Source organism: Ursus maritimus, unplaced genomic scaffold (genome assembly GCF_017311325.1).
Source record: "Ursus maritimus isolate PB19 unplaced genomic scaffold, ASM1731132v1 scaffold_36, whole genome shotgun sequence".
NCBI lineage: Eukaryota > Metazoa > Chordata > Mammalia > Carnivora > Ursidae > Ursus > Ursus maritimus.
In genome coordinates this window covers 7,760,286-7,781,738 of record NW_024426230.1, presented here as the reverse complement: position 1 = coordinate 7,781,738, position 21,453 = coordinate 7,760,286, and the positions used below count along the sequence as shown (strand labels likewise).

Genomic DNA, 21,453 nt, shown 5'->3' with positions numbered 1-21,453 from the left:
GTTTAGATCCCTATTTGAACAAACCAACTGTAAAGATGTGTCTTTGAAACAATTAGGAAACGCTGAATACAGAGATAGTAGCAGATACTACCAAACAATAATTGTTAATTTTGTTACGTATGATAATAAAATAATGGAATTTTTTTTTTTAGATAAATGCTGAAACATTCACGCATAGATCATATAATGCCCAGGGTAAGATGCATAGTGTCTGGGGAAACTGAGTGATGCATGTAGGGGGGTTCATTACAGTATTCTGTAACTTTGTGTTTTTATATGAAATATTCCCTAATAAAACCGTTAAAGTTTTATTCATAACAATGAAACAGGATTTAAAATATAACCCACAATTGTTTGCCCCTTGCCATAGTGATTGTGACAGTATGTGTTGAGACGGGGCCTCATTAACCTTAATTTGGGAGTGACTATGATATGTCTGAGTTCCTCCTTGCTCATACACATTGGACAAGAAACAAGAAATATGTGAACAAAAATAAGTATTTATTTTAATCCACTGAGATTCAAGGGTTCTTTTATATTGAACAGCACTACCTAATATATCCTAATTCAGATACCAAGGTATTCTGTATAGATTTGGCAATGTCAGGGACTTTGATAAGCTTGTTCATTCTTATTAAAGCAGAATTCCTTATAACTCTAGGAATCATTGGCTAGAAGCCTCCAGAAATATACTGCTGACTATATGCAAACGTTGTCTACCAGTTTTCCCGTAATAATCTCAACTTACAAGTAATTTATTTAGTCTCTAAACTAGGAAAGAACTTGAGCTATAATGATTTAGAAACATGCTGTCCAACACAGGTGATACTGGTCAACGTGGCTACTGATTATCTGGAAATGTGGCTAGTCTGAATTGAGATGTGATAGAAGTATAAAATATACACCCAATTTTTAAGACTTCATATATAAAAAGAATATAAAAGTGTTTTAAATTGGATATGTGTTAAAATGCTAATAATTTAGACTTACAGGGTTATATATAAAATATATTATTAAAATAAATTTCATCTGTTCCTTTTTATCTTTTTAATGTGGCTATTAGAAAATCCAAAATTACATCTGTAGCTCATACTTTATTTCTGTGAGACAATACTGATTTAGAAACCCTGAGCTTTGGTCAATGGTGACAAGAAGGAAAGAAAAATATGTGCATAAGACCAAAAAAAAAAAAAAAAAAAAAAAAAGGAAAGAAAAATCTAACTTAGAATATTTCTAAGAATCATCCAAGAATCATTTAATTGAAAAAGAAAACCTTTATATAATGCTCCATCACAGACATAGACAAATGTCTCAAATCTTATGTACTAAGCAACTAGGATGTAAGGGAAAAAAAGAGTAGCAACCTAAAACAGATTAGTAAATAGCAAATAATACATACAGCAATGAATATGCAAACACACTGAAACAATACCATTTTTTAAAAAATGAATGAAATCAAGGATGTTTTCTTGGCTTTACAGTCTACACACCTTTAGTAGGAACTTCCCATGAACAACTTAGATTTAAGTGAGTAAAAGTTTACTTAAGATATGAAAAACCAAAGCCCAAATAAAGAACAAGACACTAAGATGAAATAATGCCCATCCCTTTGCCTAATGGTAACTACTCATTTCAGATGAACAATCAAATCCACCCCTCCCACAACCACGGTACAATAAATTTCTAATGACCTTCTAATTATTAATTTTGCTTCTTATATCCTAGTAAAAGGAAAAGGGCACTGCAAAATTTATCACCAGAAGAGTGTATTTCCCACGTTAAATGACAAGAATCTTTCTGGCACACAGGGAAGTTGTATGAATTTTCAGTTGTTTCCAGTCTGATATAAATACTATCAGTGTTCAAGATTTTCAGGCAAAGATATTTAATATAAAAACAAGCTCCAATTTCAGGTTAACAGTTCCTATCTAGGACTTTTACTCCACCTTGTGGAGGTAAGGGGTACAATTATTAAGACTTTTAAAAACTCCAAAGAAACTTCAAAAGCAGCAGTTTTAACAACAAAAAATAACATGAGAATAATTTATGATACCCCCATTACAGTTGTTTCACATCTAGAAACTGCATTAAAATTAATTAACAGGAACTATCATATGATCCAGTAACTGCGCTACAGGGTATTTACCCAAAGAATACAAACACACTAATTTGAAAGGATATATGCACCCCTCTGTTTACTGCAGCATTATTTACAATAGTCAAATTATGAAAGCAGCCCAACTGTCCAATAGATGAATGGACATGGGCGCCTTGGTGGTTCAGTCAGTTAAGCATCTGACTCTTGATTTCAGCTCAGGTCATGATCGTGGGGTCATGGGACAAGCCTGGCAGTGGGCTCCCCCCTGAGCGCAGAGGCTGCTTGAGATTCTCTCTCTCCCCTTGTCCCTTCCCCTGCCTGCGCATGTGTGCGCTCTCTCTCTCTCTGAAATAAATAAATAAATCTTTTAAAAAAATAGATGAATGGACAAAGGTGTGTGTGTGTGTGTGTGTATATATATATATATATATACATATATACATGTATACATATATACATATATATATATAATGGAACATTATTCAGGCATAAAAAAGAATGAAATCTTGCCCTTTGCAACAATATGGATAGACCTACAGAGTATAATACTAAGCAAAATAAGTCAGTCAGAGAAAGACAAATACCACATGATTTCACCCATATGTGGAATTCAAGAAACAAAACATATGGGGCGCCTGGGTGGCACAGCGGTTAAGCGCCTGCCTTCGGCTCAGGGCGTGATCCCGGCGTTATGCGATCGAGCCCCACATCAGGCTCCTCTGCTATGAGCCTGCTTCTTCCTCTCCCACTCCCCCTGCTTGTGTTCCCTCTCTCGCTGGCTGTCTCTATCTCTGTCAAATAAGTAAATAAATTCTTTAAAAAAAAAAAAAAAAAGAAACAAAACATATGAACAAAGGGAAAAAAAAGCAAAAACCAAAAGAGACTCTTAACTATAGAGAAAGAGATGGTTACCAGAGCCGAGGTGGGTAGGAGGACACGTTAAATAGATGAAGGGGATTAAAAGTACACTTATCTTACTAAGCACTGAGTAATATACAGAATTGGTGAATTACTATATTGTACACCTGAAACTACAACACTGGATGTTAACTATACTGGAATTAAAATATTTTTAAAAATTTAAGAAATTTTTTTTAAATTAAAAAATGAAATTAATGAACAGGAATAAGTCAATATACATTGTGTAGTTTATCTTAACCAATCTCTTTAAAGAGACTATTCTTGTAAGACCTAAATATTCTGATGATAATGCTGTGAAAAGACTGCCTAAAGGTAATATGGAATTTGAGACCCTAACCTAAGAAAGTTAACTAGAGATGTGCATTGTTCTATTATTTGTAACAAAAACTAAAACCAACAATAACCCAAATGTCCACAGGAACCCACTAGTCTAACCTCCATGCATCAGGGATAACATCTGCTTAGCTCACCATGTATTCCAGTGACCAGCATCGACTGGTACAGAGTAGGCACTTAAAAAATATTTGTTGAACTTAATTGTTAGAGACACATGGTTGCCGACTTTTAGTTGCCCTACTACCTATTTTTACCACCTTGCTTGTTTGTATGTATTTATATATTTAAAAGATTTATTTATTTGAGAGAGATCCTGAGGGGAAGGGCAGAGGGAGAAAAACAGCAGACTCCGTTCTGAACACCGAGCCTGAAACAGGGCTTGATCTCATGACCCTGAGATCATGACCTGAGCCGAAACCAAGAGAGGGACGCTTAACCCACTGAGCCACCCAGGCGCCCCCACCTTGTATTTCTAAAAGGATTATTTTAACTTCTAAGAATAGGAAATAAAAAATTAGTAAATTACATATCTCACAAAAATACAAGGATAATAGAAAGGTAGGCACACACAAATTAGCAAAAAGGTCAATCAAAAAAACTCATTTCATAGCCCATAGTATTCTCATTTCACTCGAACAGTGAAAATCTCAAGGACCAGTATTAATTAGCCTTGTCTGGTTTGGTGAAATCTCTGCCCTAAGTTGTACTTCCCAATTTTCTCTTCCAACAATGGGGAATAAGAGCATATTCCTTCATGGTGCAATTACGTGTGTATACATCTTATCTCCTGTGCTCAAAGCATCAACTACTTTCATTAGAAAAGGAATTATAAAGATTGAAGTATCTCAATGCTCTATATAGCCTCCACATACAACCAGGAGTGAAGAGATGACTGTATCACCCCTTACTCCCACCCAAAAGCCAGGACCCCAACAACCAAATCTAATTTGAGATTATGAAAACTATCTCATCATGCCAATCTCTCTATGGCTCCCTATACCACCTTCTTCAGATTCCATTTCTCATTCTTAACCAATTCCTAAAACCTTTCTGTCATTACCCTCTGGAACTCATACTCTGTCAACAGCAAAATCTCCTATTCCGAACATCTACTCTCAACTTTTACTGTACTTTCTTACTCTAATTGAACTCCAACTGCGTGGACCTGGTACTGAGATGGCTGCCTTCCTTGCTACTCCCAGACTCTCCACTTGTCTTCTTCCCTAAAACAACTCCAGCTTGGAAACTCCTGCCATCAGCCTACTAAAGCCTATTAACAGCAGTTCTAACTTAGAGGCAATTTTACCCCTCTTCACAGCCTGGATATATTTGGCAATGTATGAAGACATTTTGGTGTCACAACTGAGAAACTGGCACCTAGAGGGTAGAGGCCAGGGATGCTGATAACATCCCACAATGCAAAAGACAGCCCTCCACAATAAAAAATTGTCGGACCCAAAATGTCAATGCCATAGTTGAGAAATGCTGTCTATAGTGATCCTGATTATTAATGCCTCCTACAGACTTACAGAACACTCTTACCGCCTGCATCAACTTTTCTCTTTTGATCATTCCCACTGATACACAAACATGTGGTAATGTTTCTCGTTTAAAAATCTTTTTTGACCTCACATTCCCTTCTAGCAATTACCACTTTTCTCAACTGTCCTATACAGCAAAAACTCTTCTACAGTTTGTCTATATTCATTCTCTCTTCTTCTAATCTCTCTTAAACCCACTTCAGTGTTTTGCCCCTACACTATGGAAGCTGCTCAGTTACTAATAACCTTGATGGTGTCACATGCATTGGTGACTTCTTAGTCCTCAGCATCCTGCCTCCTCTCTGAAAACAGTTAATTCACTGGCTTCCAAAACAACACAGATCAAGTTCTCATAACTCAGTACTAGTTGCTTCATTCTACATTATACTGTTGGTTCTTATTCAACTCCCCGAATTCTAAAAGTTGAAATGCCTCAGAGTTCAGTTCTTAGACCTCTTCTCTTTTCTATCTATATTCACCCCTTTGGTGATCTCATTTTATCTCTTGGCTTTAAATACCATCTATAAATGGGCTACTCCTAAATTTATTTCTCTGCACCAGATTTTTTTCCTGAACTCCAGACTTATACATCTATTTGATATCTACTTGAGTATCTTAACAGGCATTTCACATTTAACATGTCTAATACTCAACATCTGATCTTCCCATCGAAATTTCTCCTTCCATGTCTCTCCTATCTCAATAAATGACATCTGTCCATTTGCAAAGGCCAAAACTCTGGACTCATCTTTGACTCCTCTTTCTCTTAGATCCGCATCCAATTCATCAGCAAATCCTATGCTCTGCATTCCAAAGATTATCACAAACCTCACCATTTCCATCCTGTTGTAAGCCATCATCATCTCTTGCTAAGATAACTGCAACAGTCTCCTACTGGTGTCTTGACTCTTCCTGTGCCCCTCAAAGAGTCTGTTTTCAACACAGCAGTTAAAGTGATACTCTTAAATATGTATCAGATGCCACTCCTTTACTCAAAACTGCATTGGTTGCCTACCTTCCTCAAACTGAAAGTCAATATCCTTATAATGGCCTATAATGTCCTATGCTATACTGCTTCCCATATCCTACTTAACTTTGCCTCCTATTTTCCCCTTGCCTTGCTTTGCTCTGGCCATCCTGGCTGCCTTGCTATCCTTTAAACAGATTAGGCATCTTTCTGCCTACAAAGCTGTTCTCTTCCACATAGCTATGTAATTCACTACCTCAACTCCTTTACATCTTTCCTTAAATGCGTCTTGTTCAGTGAAGTCTTCCCCATTTTAAAGTTACAATCCTGTTCACCATTACCTGCTTTATTTTCCTCCAGAGTATTTTCTACCTTCTAAAATGTCATATATTTTAGTTATTGCCTATCCTATCATAATGTAAGCCCCAGGAAGAAAAGAATATTTTCATTTGCTTTCTTTATTGCTAAAACCAGAGTCTAAAATGTTTTGTCAGACAGCAGACCTCCAGTAGTGGCTGAATTCTTCTCTAGCCTCTTACTTGACCTCCTGCAACTAGCTTCCATGTTCCATTACTCAGGGTTTAATTCAGTAGTCCCTTTGATTCTTCTTGCCCTCTCAGGTGAATCAGAGTTGCCTACTATTTCACTGACACTCACCCTAGAGTCTAAAACGACACAGGACTCTAGGATGCAGAAGGATACAGAACTGCCACTCGTCATCAGTAATCCTGAAATCTGATTTATTTAAATAAATACCTTATTGCTAGAATTTGGGTTTTAAAGAAATAAACCAAACAAAAAAACATCTTTTGTATGTTCTTCACTTCCTTTCCATATGACATTTCAGGCACTCTTTGCAATAATGATACCATCATGTACTATAATCCCCAGAAGCCTGGTCTAGAAGTTTGTAAATGAGAGTGTTAGTTTTGGCAGAGCCAAGGATTTGGGTTCAAATCATTTAACTTCTGTGCCTAAATGTTTCTATCAAATGGGGACTCTTCTGGCTTTATTACATAGTGCCTTGTACAGAATTTGTGTACATATTTTCTTCCCATTGCCTTTAAAGTTTGGGCCTGTTTTATTTATCTGTGTATATCACATGCTATACACAATATTTAGTAGATGAATATATGCATGAATATAAATACGGATTTTTGTTTAAGCATGATTGTACGTATGTGGGATTACCTCAAAAAACACACAGTGTAATATAAAAAATACTATTTACATTTACCATAAAATGAGGCTTAACTGATTCCCAGGAAAAACGGAAATTATAGCTTTCCTCCCTAGGAAGAAACATATTTATTTACTTCCTCAGTATGGAAAAAAAAAATTAGTTCGTAAGAAAATTTTTTAAAAGTCACTCACTGAGCGGTGCCTGGGTGGCTCAGTTGGGTAAGAGTTTCTTGGTTTGGGCTCAGATCATGATCTCAGGGTCATAAGTTTGAGCCCCGCCTACATCAAGCTCTTGTGGAGCCTCCTTAAGATTCTCTCTCCCGCTCTCCCTCTGCCCCACCCCCACCCCCAACTCGTGCTCTCTCTGGGGGAAAAAAAAGTCATTCACTCATTTTCCTTCGTGTTTTTTCTCCCCATCACTGCCAATAATACAAATAATTAATCTTATACTTTAAAGATCGTAAGTTTAGACCTTTACACTTCAATGCTTCACTATTCTCCAGCATCTACACCCAGTGATACTAAATTCCATCGCTTTTTTGTTCCTATTTCTCAGTTCCATCCTTCTCACCTGTGCTCTGTAGCCATGACATTAATTTTAAATTAAAAGGACCACTGAATATTACTAAATTTTAGTAAAATGTGGTATATGTAGCCTCTTACCAGTACATCATGCACCAAGGCTTGATATGTCCAAGTATGGTGTAAAGGAGTTGCCAAATCTATGTTTCTGTCAACAAGGACTAATAAAGGTCTTTGGAAGCTGTAAATATATTAAAAAAAAATTATATGTAACTCTTGATAACAGTTTCTACATCTCATTTTTTCTAATACTTTCTGGTTTTATCATTTTGACATGAACAGTAAGTATGCTAATATTGACATTCCATAATAGTTTGCTTTAAAAAATTTTTTTAAAGTATAGTCAGTCAAGTAAAATAATGCTTCAGACTACTCAGAGCCTGTGTATAATGCTAGATTACAAGACTTGAGGAACTGTCTTAAAGAAAAAAAATCTATGCAAGTACTTTTACTGAATAATTTTACAGATACCAAAGTAAGAATAAGTTGCTTCTACTTAGATTTGTATTTCACATTTTTTGGAAGAAAAAGGAATAGCTGTTGTCAGTTTCAGGGAAAACTATTAGAGAGAGTTAGGATCTTATAAATTTACACAAATGTTTGACAGTTTCATAAATCACAAATTACAACTTTTCTATGTAAACACAAATTAAAAAAGCAGACTCTAGAGAAGAGCCTCACGAAATCATAATAATATATAAAACTAAAACATTAAGCCACAAGAATAACTAATTATATAATTATTCACTTACCAAACACTTCATATACTGTTTACTATAGTATTACAACTTAGATGTGAAACAGACTATATGTAAAGCAAAGTGAGGCACAAAGTCATCTGTTTGCCACGTGTCTCCAAAAGTTGTAAAGGTCTGCTTTGGCAATATTGTATCAAGAGTACACATCAATTTTCAAAAGATATTGTTATCTGATTGTATTAACTATTCATATTTTCTCCTGCAAGAAACCTCTGGCCATTTTAGTAACTCATTATACTGCACCAATTATAAATGCACTGCACCGATTATAAAACTGCAATAAATAAGTAGGAGTAGCACCCTTACCACCTATCGTTTATTACTCCAGAGACAGGTGAAAGGCACGGAAAGATAGCCTATGGCACTGTTTCTTACTTCAGCACTACTGAGATCTGGGGCTGGATAATTCCTCATTATGGGGGCTTGTCCTGTGCATTGCAGGACGTTTAGCAGCACCCTATAACGCAGCCGACTAAATTCCAGTAGCATCTACCCAGCTGTGACAACCAAACATGTCTCCAGGCATTACCGAATTCTTACTGAGGATCATTAACCTACAGATGGATTCAAATATCCAAAACAATAGTCCAACAAAGTTGCTGACCCCTAATTAAAAAAATTTAGAACTGCAGCTAACAAATTAAAAATAACTATATTACAACATAAGTAAGTTTTTAGGAATCATCCAAATAAAACAGTGCCTTTATGTTGGTTTCTAAGGCTTTTATGAGAGTACTATAGAAAGGGAACTGTTAAGTAAGAGATGCTATAGTGGGTGATTCTGCTGAAAAAAAAAAAAAATCAGGTAAGAATTTGATGTTTCTGCTCTCCTTAATGAGAAACATTTTGAAGACCAGTAATGAAATCACAGAGGAGTTTAAAATAATGTGGGGGCTGAGACAGCTGGAACAAACAACTGAAACATAATGTTAGTGTTAACTCCAAATTATAGGAATAATACATAAGACAGTAGGAACCATCTAAATTGACTTGAAATGAAGTCTATGGAAAGTTACCATAGAATTATTATCCCTGGAGAGCAGTTACACTGAGTATCAATTTATTTTTACAGGCTTTATTTATTAAATCACTTAAAACTGGGGGTAGGAATTAATTTTCCAAAATATTGTCTATTCCCATTCCCCTTGAAATAATTCTCAGCCATTTGTGTGTGTTTCTTTACTTCTTCACCCCAATACTGTCCATTATTTTTAATAAACAAGTATTTCAATGTAAAAATGGAAACTGATAGGCAGAAATAGACATAAGCATCACAAATTTTTCACTTACTTTTGTCATTACAAAGAGGCTTAATGATAATTGAAATAAAATAGCATCTGATCATCAAAGCCATATAAACAGAAAATCTTCTCCTTCAGATGACAAAATGCAAAACAATTTTCATGGGGCTTGAATTTACAACCCTGAGATAAAGACCTGAGCTGAGATCAAGAGTTGGACATGTAAATGACTAAGCCACTCAGATGCCCCCCAAACAGAAATTTTAACAGAAGGTAAATTAAATAAGATATTCCATTTGTATTTCAAGAACAAACTGAGTCAAAACCCTGATAAAACATAATACCTGAATTGGCCAGCTCCAAGTGTGTCACCTGTAAAAAGACTGTTTCTTGCATCTCTTAGATTTTCTCGAAGTTTCTTATCTAGTTTCTGAAAAATCAAATTTGATAGTAACTCTTAAAGAAAAATTTCATAGAACTTTATATAGGATAATAAAATGTGTTGTTATGAACATTAAGAATAAAATGTGTTCTTAGTTTCATAAGAAAGAAACCTGCAACTTCTTTACAAAATAGCAATTCTAAAATCTAAATATTTTAGTTTCTTTACTACTCAGTAACATCATAGCTTGGACTTGAAAAGACCAATGCCTTTTCTATTGTGACTCAGGCCTGATTTCACTAACAATCATTTTTCACTGACTATTTTTATATAAAATGATCTGGGGGATCAAATAAGTATAAAAACTACTTGGAGAAACAAGGCAGAAAGACAAATATACACTGTAGTAAAAAAGAAACAGAGCTGGAATAGCGCGTCGGAGTAAATAATTTTTCTTCATCACATAACAGTATACAATGATTACTTTTTATTTTTGGTGGAATCCCAATGCTGTAAAATAAAAATATTTACCTTTGGTACTTAATATATAACCCATAGCAATCATACACTTAGTATTAACAAAAACACTTGAGGTACTTATGGAAGACAACTGATAGAATACTGTGTCATCAATGGATATCTGTATGAACTTACCACTGCTACCATTTCCGCTGCTGTTCCTCTTGAGCATCTGATTATAGGAACAGCACCTATTTTAACAAGATGTTAGCAATGATTTCAGCTCTTAGTAATTAAAATGGATATTTATAAGATACCTAACCATCAAAAATACAAGAGAAGTATAACATTTCAGGCTTGAAATATAAGAGGATTTATTATCTTAAGAGTAAAAGCAAGGTTTCAGAAATGGATCTTTCCATTCAAAAAGAAAATATTAGGGAGTTTAAAAAAAAAACCAAACGACTATTTTTATATAGCGTTGGCCAATCAGTGTGACCACATTTTTTCAATGAATTAAAACTAAATCAGGATTTGACTCCCTATAGGTAGTTTCAAAGAGTTTGCTCACAGGAGTCACTTTGACTTAATGGAAAAGAATGAAAAGAGCTTAGTCAATTTAGCCGTTTGGTATTATTATTCTTGATTTTACAAATTAACAATGAAGGATTATAGTCTCTTTTAAAAAATTAATTTAAAAGATAAAGAACATATTCATCCATTAACATGAAAAGCTCCTAAAACATGGCCCAGTTCATTACTCAATCAGCTCATTAGACCTCTTAATTTCTCTTTCTTTATTACTCCAAGTTTTAGCAAAAGCTGAAATTCTATAATGAGAGAAAAAAAACAATTGTACTGAAAATCTCAGAAAACAAACTGAGAACACTGTAATCTTTTTTTTGTTTTGTTTTTTGTTAAAGATTTTATTTATTTATTTGACAGAGAGAGATAGGGAGAGAGGGAACACAAGCAAGGCGAGTGTGAGAGGGAGAAGCAGGCTTCCCACCAAGCAGGGAGCCCAATGCGGGGCTCGATCCCAGGATCCCAGGATCATGACCCGAGCTGAAGGCAGACACTTAACGGCTGAGCCACCCAGGCACCCTGAGAACACTGTAATCTTTATATGCTGAAATTGTTGCATTTTAGATTCTATACGCTTAAAGCATGTTCAGTCAACTGCAAAAGTAAGACTGTAGAATAAAAGCAAATTTTATAAAACTGTTCTCTTCTAATGGCAAGTTATACGTTTGTCACATAAAATTCAAATAATATTAGAAATGTATAGTTAACCCTTTGATTCCGGCACCTTAAAATAATATCAAGAATTAGATATGGCTGTTTTCAGATTATTTTTTTACACGTAGTCTAAATAAATGCATTTACGAAGAATAAAAAAAGAAAAACAGGATATTATACATACTGTTCTTAAATTTGCCTTTTTCACTTAATTTTTTGTTGACATCCTTCTATGTCAGATTGGCAGTAATTTCAATTTTTCTTTTGAAAAAAAATCACTTTCTGATACTCTACATAATAATGGTTGCTCTAACATTTCAGTGGTTTTTTACACTTCTCTTCTTCAATCTACCTTTACCTTGAAAATATATCATCAAGGAAAAGTAACTTTAACGTCCACAAAACCCTAGCATTTAGTGAAATTTTGGAATGTGTGTAGGATGGCAAAATAGGAAGGTTAATTATGTCTGTTTAATGACTAAAAGTTGTATATAGATGTGCTTTGTTTAAAACAACAATAACAACCTCATTTCAAGGTACTGAAGGTACTCAAAAGGAGGCAGAAAGTGCAGGGGGTGAAACTTTGAAAGAAGAGACATATTTGATAAACGAGATACATTTCTAACCAGCTTTTCTCCTGAGGGTACTTTTCAATTTGCAAGGCACAGGGGAGAAAGAGCTCAAGTAGAAAACAGAAGACTTAACGAGCTGAGGAATCAATGACTGGCGTTCAGGGCTGGAAATTAAAGGAGAAAAATCCCTGAAAGGAGGGAGCCCCAAAGCTTACATGCAAATTCTCCTCAATCTTCCGTATATATCCTGAGCTATTCATGGCATCTCTCTTTTCCTCAATTTTCTCATTTGTGAAATGAAGAGAAACTTTAATAATTTAGTGTAAGGGTCATTTTAACTAGGGTTTTCAATGTCTGCAAAATTAAAATTGCAATTAGAAGGTTTCTAAATAGATCCATTAGTAATAGTAAAGCATAAAATCACACATTAGATACTGAACAGAAAGTAGCTGTAAGTAAATTTAGATGTACATAGAAATGTTTAAAATTCTGAGTATAGTGGATTAACAGTATATGTAAATTTAATGTTTTCTGGAACCTTGGGAGTGTGCCTTGATAGTTAATTTATCTCTATCCTTAAAAGTGTATTTGAAATTTTTCCTAATGGAATATTAAATACTTTGAAGAATAACCAGAAAGACTTGAGAACTCACCCAGTGTAACAAAAAAGCAGAAGAGGCTGTCAACAATAGTGTCCATAACAGTTTCCATCTCTGTGTCTGTGATATCTGGCCTGTTAATGGCTAAAATAGAGAAGAAAGTTAAAAAACTTCTATGCTTTGATAACATTTATAATACTCGAGTAAAATTTTTCATGTGTTACACTTTTAAGTGAACAAGTATCCATTAAAAATTATACTACCTTAAAAAAACCCACAGCACGTCAGTATTAGTGAGTAGTATCAACATCAGAGTAGTACTAAGAAAAAAATCTGCCACATAAAGTATACAAAATTTTTGCCAGAGCAAAAAATAAATATTACATTCCATAATTTTATTCACAAACACTAGATGGCCTCAAGAAACTACTGAACTTATTACCCAACTACTGCCAGAAAGGACAATGCAAATCAATTATCACAAGACCAGAGTCCCATGTCTTTTCTTTATTTATTTTTTGTATTATAGTAAGTTACAGGAACTTCTTTTGTGATGTACTACACTGTACTGCAATGGTTTCTGAACTTTAGTGGGTATAAGAATCACTCTAGAAATATGAAAGAAGAGTAAGTTTCTCTGGAAGGTATTGAAAATTCAAGATTCTTAGCCTTTTCTCCCAGGGATTCAATTCAATAGATTTGGTAAGACCTTGCCTTACTTGTCTTCCATCTCTCACAATACCTAGGCTTAGTATTTGACAAATAGGTGCTCAATAAATATGTTAAAAGACTGGACTAAACTATTATTTATATAATATTTTAAATTTCCCAACACCCTGAATGTGCAAACAAATGTAAAATTCAATTGTGATTACCATGAGAGGAAAGCAGGATCCAACTGTATATATCAAAGTATTTAAAGAAAGTATAAACCATCCAGAGGACATAAAAATAATAAAGAATTCAACCAGGCAATACAGAATCTGGATGAGGAAATACTGCAGATTCAAATCAGAAGATAGAAATGGCCAAAAGATACAATGTGAATTTGTAAATTCAAGAGACACCAATCTAGGGAAATACTCAGCTCATTCTATCAATCAATGGTAAAATCCAAATGGAAGCATCCAGGCCTGGCCTCACACCTCTAAATAAGAACTGACCAGAAGAGTCAAAACATTGTCCATCAATAACCTCAACTCACGTTAATAACTTGGTTTGTCTGATTTAGTAGCCTGACTCTGAGAAGATAAAATCTGCTTTCTTTAAAAGGATATATAAATTTCCAATCCATGAAAAGTAGATAAAATAAATAAAACCCATGATAGTAACATATTATGTTTGGATTAATCTGTTTAAGATTATCAGTTAAAGCACTTGTGATGTTTGAGAGGATTTGGCATATAATTATGTAATAGTTAAGAGCACTGTCTCTGGAGTGTCTCAGTTTAGTAATCCAGTTCTGCCATTTCCTTATCAAGTTACTCAGTATCTGTGCGTTGGTTACTTCATCTGGAAAATGTAAATAATAATACCACCTACTTCACAAAATTACTCTGAGGAGTAAATGAATTTACATTGTAAAGTGCTTAGAGAACCATCTATAATTATTACAAATATACTATTGAGAATCTGAGCAATTAACCATACAATTATACTTTAAAATTAATAAATTGGGGGGGGAAGATGGCGGAGGAGTAGGGGACCCTTTTTTCAGCTGGTCCCCTGAATCAAGCTGGATATCTACCAGACCATCATGAACACCCACGAAATCAGCCTGAGACGTGGGAACATACATCTGGATCTCTACAAACGAACATCTCCACGCTGAGTACTGAGGTACAAAGAGGGGAGCTGTGAGTCCGCGCACAGATATCGGAAGATAAACGGAAGGGGGAGGGAGGCGCCGCGCTCGGGTGCAGGGAAGCAGTAGCCACCTGCACTGGGGAGCGGGCTGGACTCGTGGACCAGCACCCGTGAGAAAGCAGACTGAGACCATGAGCCTGGGGACGCGGGCGCGACCAGACTGAAAACTGGAGCTCCAGAGTCCTCACTGGAACTGGACTGAAACCGGGAGCTCAGGAGCGCCCGGGCAACCAGACGGAAAACCAATGCTCCAGTGTGTGTGCGAACCACACTGAAACAGGGAGCTCAGGAGCATGGGAACCGGGGGTGGCTAGCAGTGTTAGAAGCACAAAGGACAGAGACGAGCCGGCCCTGGAAGTGAGGGCTGGGAGAGTAGCTGTGGGGTGCACATCCCAGGACACTGCGAGGCTTTTAGTAGCACCGGTGGAAACAGAGTTAGGCCAGGAAAACTCAATGGAGAGCGGACTGCGATCTCTCTGTTCTGAGACAGAGGCTAGGATACGGCCACTGCTGCTCTAACTCTCAGAAGAGTCACAGAAAACCGCCAGGGAAAGCCGCCAGAGAACAAAAGCCCGGAAATACCGGTTCGCATTGTGCCCATCCCCATCCCCCCTCACAGGGCAACTTTACCCAAACAGGGTTGCCTGAGTAACAGCGTGGCAGGCCCCTCCCCCAGAAGGCAGGCTGAAAAATCAAGAAGCCCACATCCCTAAGGTCCCTATAAAACAAGTGCACACTGCCCGGGTCCTTGTCAATAACTTGGGCTCTGTGCATCCCCACAACCTCTCCTCACCAGAATGACAAAGAGGAGGAACCCTCAGCAAAGAAAGGACACAGAGACTGTGGCCTCTGCCATAGAACTGATGGATATGGATATAACCAAATTGTCAGAAATGGAGTTCAGAGTAACAATGGTCAAGATGATGTGTAGGCTTGAAAAAAATATTAATGAAAATATTAACGAGAATATAGACTCTCTAAGGGCGGAAATGAGAGCGAATCTGGCAGCAAGTAAAAATGCTATGAATCAAATGCAGTCTAAACTAGACGCTCTGACGGCCAGGGTAAACGAGGCAGAAGAACTAATTAGTGAACTGGAAGATGGGATGGTAGAAGAGAAAGTAAAAACGGAAACTTGGCTCAAAAAAATCCAATCTCAAGAATGTAGATTACAGGAGATTACTGACTCAATGAACCGTTCCAATGTCAGAATCATCAGCATCCCCAAGGGGGTGGAGAAAGAGAGATCTAGAAGAGATATCTGAACAAATAGTAGCTGAGAACTTCCCTAATCTGGCAAAGGAAATAAGCATTTGTGTCCAAGGGGCAGAGAGGACCCCTCCCAAGATCAATGAGAACAGACCTACACCATGTCACATCATAGTGCAATTTGCAAATATTAGATCCAAGGATAGTCTTAAAAGCGGCCAGGGGGAAGAAAATCCTTACGTACAGAGGGAAGAATACCAGAATAATGTCAGACCTGTCTACAGAGACCTGGCAGGACAGGAACGGTTGGCAGGGTATTTTCAAAGCTCTAACTGAGAAGAATATGCAGCCCAGGATCCTTTATCCAGCAAGGCTGTCATTCAGAATTGATGGAGAGATAAGGACCTTCCAAGACCAGCAGAAACTGAAAGAATATGTGACCACGAAGCCAGCCCTACAAGAGATATTAAGGGGGGGTTCTACAAATGTAAAAAGGCCCCAAGAGTGATACAGAACAGAAATTTACAATCTATAGAAACAAAGACTTCACAGGCAACATGACATCATTAAAATCATCTCTCAGTAATTACTCTCAATATGAATGGCCTAAATGCTCCCATAAAACACCATAGGGTTGCAGACTGGATAAAAAGACATGACCCATCCATTTGCTGTCTACAAGAGACTCATTTTGAACCTAAAGATACATCCAGACTGAAAGTGAAGGGACAGAGAACCATTTTTCATGCCAATGGACCTCAAAAGAAAGCTGGGGTAGCAATTCTCATATCAGACAGATTAGATTTTAAACTAAAGACTGTAGTTTGAGATAAAGAAGGACACTACATTATTCTTAAAGGACATATCCAACAAGTGGATATGACAATTATAAATATCTATGCCCCCAACAGGGGAGCAGGTAGATACACAAGCCAACTCTTAACCAGAATAAAGAGACATATAGATAATAATAAGTTAATAGTAGGGGACCTCAACACTCCACTCTCAGCAATAGACAGATCACCTAAGCAGAAAATCAACAAAGAAACAAGAGCTTTGGATGACATATTGGACCAGATGGACCTCATAGATATATACAGAACACTACACCCCAGAACAATACTCATTCTTTTCGAATGCACGTGGAACTTTCTCCGGAATACCATATACTGGGTCACAAAACAGGTCTCAACCGATACCAAAAGACTGAAATCATCCCCTGCATATTCTCAGACCACAATGCTTTGAAACTGGAACTCAATCACAAGGAAAAATGTTGCCAATTATTTCTTTAGTAATCTTTTGGTAGTTCCCAAATGTTTTCCATGTTTATATTCAACTCCTAAATACATATCATATTAAGGAGCTATCAATACACATAACTTATACCCAACGAACTTGACACATACACAAAGAATTCAGAAGGACTAATAACACATAATAGGATGAGGATGAGCTCTCAGAACTGCCATGGAGTGCCTTCAAATACATTAGTTTTTATATTCTCACCTCAAGAAGCTGGAGCTGGAACAGAAGAACATACCTAATCCACGCACGAGAAGGCAGGTGATCAAGATTAGATCAGAGATCAATGAATTAGAAACCAGGAGTACAGTAGAGCAGATCAACAGAACTAGAAGCTGGTTCTTTGAAAGAATAAAGAAGATCAATAAGCCACTGGCCAGTCTTATTCAAAAGAATAGAGAAAGGACCCAAATTAATAAAATTATGAATGAAAGGGGAGAAATCACGACCAACACCAATGAAATAGGAAGGATCATTAGAACCTTTTATCAACAACTTTATGCCAAGAAATTAAACAACCCGGAAGAAATGGATGCCTTCCTGGAAGCCTATAAACTACCAAGACTGAAACAGGAAGAAATTGATTATTTAAACAGACTGATTAATTATGAAGAGATTGAAGCAGTGATCAAAAACCTCCCAAAAAACAAGAGTCCAGGGCCTGACGGATTCCCTGGGGAATTCTACCAAACATTCAAAGAAGAAATAATACCTATTCTCCTGAAGCTGTTTCAAAAAATAGAAACAGAAGGAAAACTACCAAACTCATTCTATGAGGCCAATATTACCTTGATCCCCAAACCAGGCAAAGACCCCATCAAAAAGGAGAATTACAGACCGATATCCCTGATGAATATGGACGCCAAAATTCTCAACAAGATCCTAGCTAATAGGATCCAACAGTACATTAAAAGGATTATCCATCATGACCAAGTGTGATTCACCCCTGGGAGGCAAGGGTGGTTTAACATTCACAAATCTATCAGTGTGATACATCATACCAACAAGAAAAGAGTCAAGAACCATATGATCCTCTCAATTGATGCAGAAAAAGCATTTGACAAAATACAGCATCCTTTCCTGATTAAAACCCTTCAGAGGGTGGGGATAGAATGCTCAGAAATCCATTGCCTTTCTATACACGAATAACGAGACCGAAGAAAGAGAAATTAGGGAATCCGTCCCATTTACAACAGCACCAAAAACCATACGTTACCTTGGAATTAACCAGAGACGTAAAGGACCTATATTCTAGAAACTATAAATCACTCTTGAAAGACATTGAGGAAGACATAAAAAGATGGAAAGATATTCCATGCTCATGGATCGGAAGAATTAACATAGTTAAAATGTCCATGCTACCCAGAGCAATCTACACTTTCAATGCTATCCCGATCAAAATACCAAGGACATTTTTCAAAGAACTGGAACAAATAGTCCTTAAATTTGTATGGAACCAGAAAAGACCCCGAATCTCCAAGGAACTGTTGAAAAGGAAAAACAAAGCTGGGGGCATCACAATGCCGGATTTCGAGCTGTACTACAAAGCTGTGATCACAAAGACAGCATGGTACTGGCACAAAAACAGACACATAGACCAATGGAACAGAATAGAGAGCCCAGAAATGGACCCTCGGCTCTTTGGGCAACTAATATTTGATAAAGCAGGAAAAAACATCCGGTGGGAAAAAGACAGTCTCTTCAATAAATGGTGCTGGGAAAATTGGACAGCTTCATGCAAAAGAATGAAACTTGACCACTATCTCACACCATACACAAAAATAAACTCCAAATGGATGAAAGACCTCGATGTGAGACAGGAATCCATCAAAATCATAGAGGAGAACATAGGCAGCAACCTCTTTGACATCAGCCACAGCAACTTTTTTCATGACACATCTCCAAAGGCAAGAGAAACAAAAGAAAAAATGAACTTGTGGGACTTCATCAAGATAAAAAGCTTCTGTACAGCCAAAGAAAGTCAAAAAAACTATGAAGCGGCCCCCGAAATGGGAGAATACATTTGCAAATGACACTACAGATAAAAGACTGGTATTCAAGATCTACAAAGAACTTCTCAAACTCAATACCCAAGAAACAAATAATCAAATCAAAAAATGGGCAGAAGATACGAACACTTTTCCAATGATGACATACAAACGGCTAACAGACACATGAAAAAATGTTCAAAATCATTAGCCATCAGGGAAATTCAAATCAAAACCACATTGAGATACCACCTTACGCCAATTAGAATGGCAAAAATTGACAAAGCAGGAAACAACAAAATGTTGGAGAGGATGTGGAGAAAGTGGAGCCCTCCTACATTGTTGATGGGAATGCAAGTTGGTACAGCCACTTTGGAAAAGAGTGTGGAGGTCCCTTAAAAAGTTAAAAATTGAGCTACCCTGTGATCCAGCAATTGCACTACTGGGTATTTAACCCAAAGATACAGACGTAGTGAAGAGAAGGGCCATATGCACCCCAATGTTCATAGCATCATTGTCCACAATAGCTAAATTGTGGAAGGAGCCGAGATGCCCTTCAACAGATGACTGGATTAAGAAGATGTAGTCCATATATACAATGGAGTATTACTCAGCCATCAGAAAGAACAATTACCCAACATTTGCAGCAACATGGACGGGACTGGAGGAGATAATGCTAAGTGAAATAAGTCAAGCAGAGAAAAACAATTATCATATGGTTTCATTCATTTATGGAACATAAGAAATAGCAGGAAGATCGGTAGGAGAAGGAAGGGAAGAATGAAGGGGTAAACAGAAGGGGGAATGAAGCCTGAGAGACTATGGACTCTGGGAAACAAATGAGGGCTTCAGAGGGGAGGGGGGTGGGGGACTGGGATAGGCCGGTGATGGGTATTAAGGAGGGCACGTATTGCATGGTGCACTGGGTGTTATATGCAAATAATGAATCATGGAACATTACATCAAAAACTAAGGATGTATTGTATGGTGACTAACATAACATAATAAAAAATTACTATAAAAAATTTTTTTAAGTAAATAAAATTAATAAATTAAACTTATACTTTAAACTTAATAATTTCAGACTTGTGATTCTTTGAGAGGTATAACAATTAATTATATTTATAAGTAACTGAAAGTGTAATGAATTTAGACTCACTATTAATTTAATTATTTTTAAAAATTATTTAAATATTTGGGCAGATTTTGCTTATTAGATTTATAAATTTGTCTCGTCTCATATTTAAAGTACTTAAAAATGAAAACACTGAATTCACAAATGCAATTTAAACTGTTTAAGGGAATTCAGCAAACCAAGTTTGCTGACTAAGCTTGTTATTTGGGGCTGACTATAATCTAGTCTGTTCAATCTGAGTTAATTGATCAAAGAAACAATTAAGGTGCTTGTTTGTTTTTTGCTGTTGTTATTGTTGTATTTTTTACGGAACACTTCATGAATTTGCATGTCATCCTTGCACTGGGGCCATGCTAGTATCTGTATGGTTCTAATTTGAGTCTATGTGCTGCTGAAGTGAGCACAAGGTGCTTTGTTTTTATACAACCCTATTTATAAATTACAATTTATAAGTTTAGCTTAAAGACTTAAAGAAAACCAGGTTTTAAACATGTAACTTAAATACTTAAGTAGCTAATTAATTAAAACTCAATTAATTGTAAACAGACTTCCGTAAATAACAACTACTGTCAAAAATCTGACACGGGCAATTCAGCAAACACTTACACCCTTTAGGGATGCTGTTTAATTTCTAAAAGACAGCATGCTATGGAGCTCAAGAAAATAAAAAACTGATGTTCCCTTCACTCAGGGAGCTTAACATCTGGTCCAGTAATTTCATAATAGAGTACCACTGGCATTTTGGGCAGAACAATTTTCTGTTATGAGCATAGTTTACACACTGCAGAACATCTAGCATCCTTAGTTCCTGCTCATTGAATGCTAGTAGCCACCCAACTTAACATGACAATCAAAAACACCCTGACACATTTCCAAATGCCTCCCTTAGAGGGCCATACTCTCCACTTAGGAACCAATGAAATTCTAGTCAGCCCCAAACATCTCAATCCTTAAGTAGCAAATTAATGATTATTTCAATGAACTGGCTAATCATATCTACTACATTCTGTGTTTTTCTTTAAAATGTCTGACATGGGCTCAGTCGTTAAGCGTCTGCCTTCGGCTCAGGGCAT

The 21,453-nt window shown here is 36.6% G+C and overlaps 1 protein-coding gene and 1 non-coding gene across 2 annotated transcripts in view; both read right to left on the bottom strand.

Annotated features, from left to right (window-relative positions):
• SCFD1 (sec1 family domain containing 1) overlaps positions 1 to 21,453 on the bottom strand; it is a 98,038-nt gene that overhangs the window by 58,354 nt on the left and 18,231 nt on the right. Inside the window, exons 7-10 of the mRNA XM_008710393.2 lie at positions 12,932 to 13,021; positions 10,663 to 10,718; positions 9,971 to 10,056; positions 7,709 to 7,808 (exon numbers count right to left, since the gene is read on the bottom strand). Coding sequence (XP_008708615.1) covers positions 7,709 to 7,808; positions 9,971 to 10,056; positions 10,663 to 10,718; positions 12,932 to 13,021 — 332 coding nt within the window. The remainder of the gene's footprint in view (positions 1 to 7,708; positions 7,809 to 9,970; positions 10,057 to 10,662; positions 10,719 to 12,931; positions 13,022 to 21,453) is intronic.
• LOC121100337 lies at positions 20,681 to 20,784 on the bottom strand. The gene has a single exon (XR_005832087.1). It is a non-coding gene; the product is annotated as a U6 spliceosomal RNA (small nuclear RNA).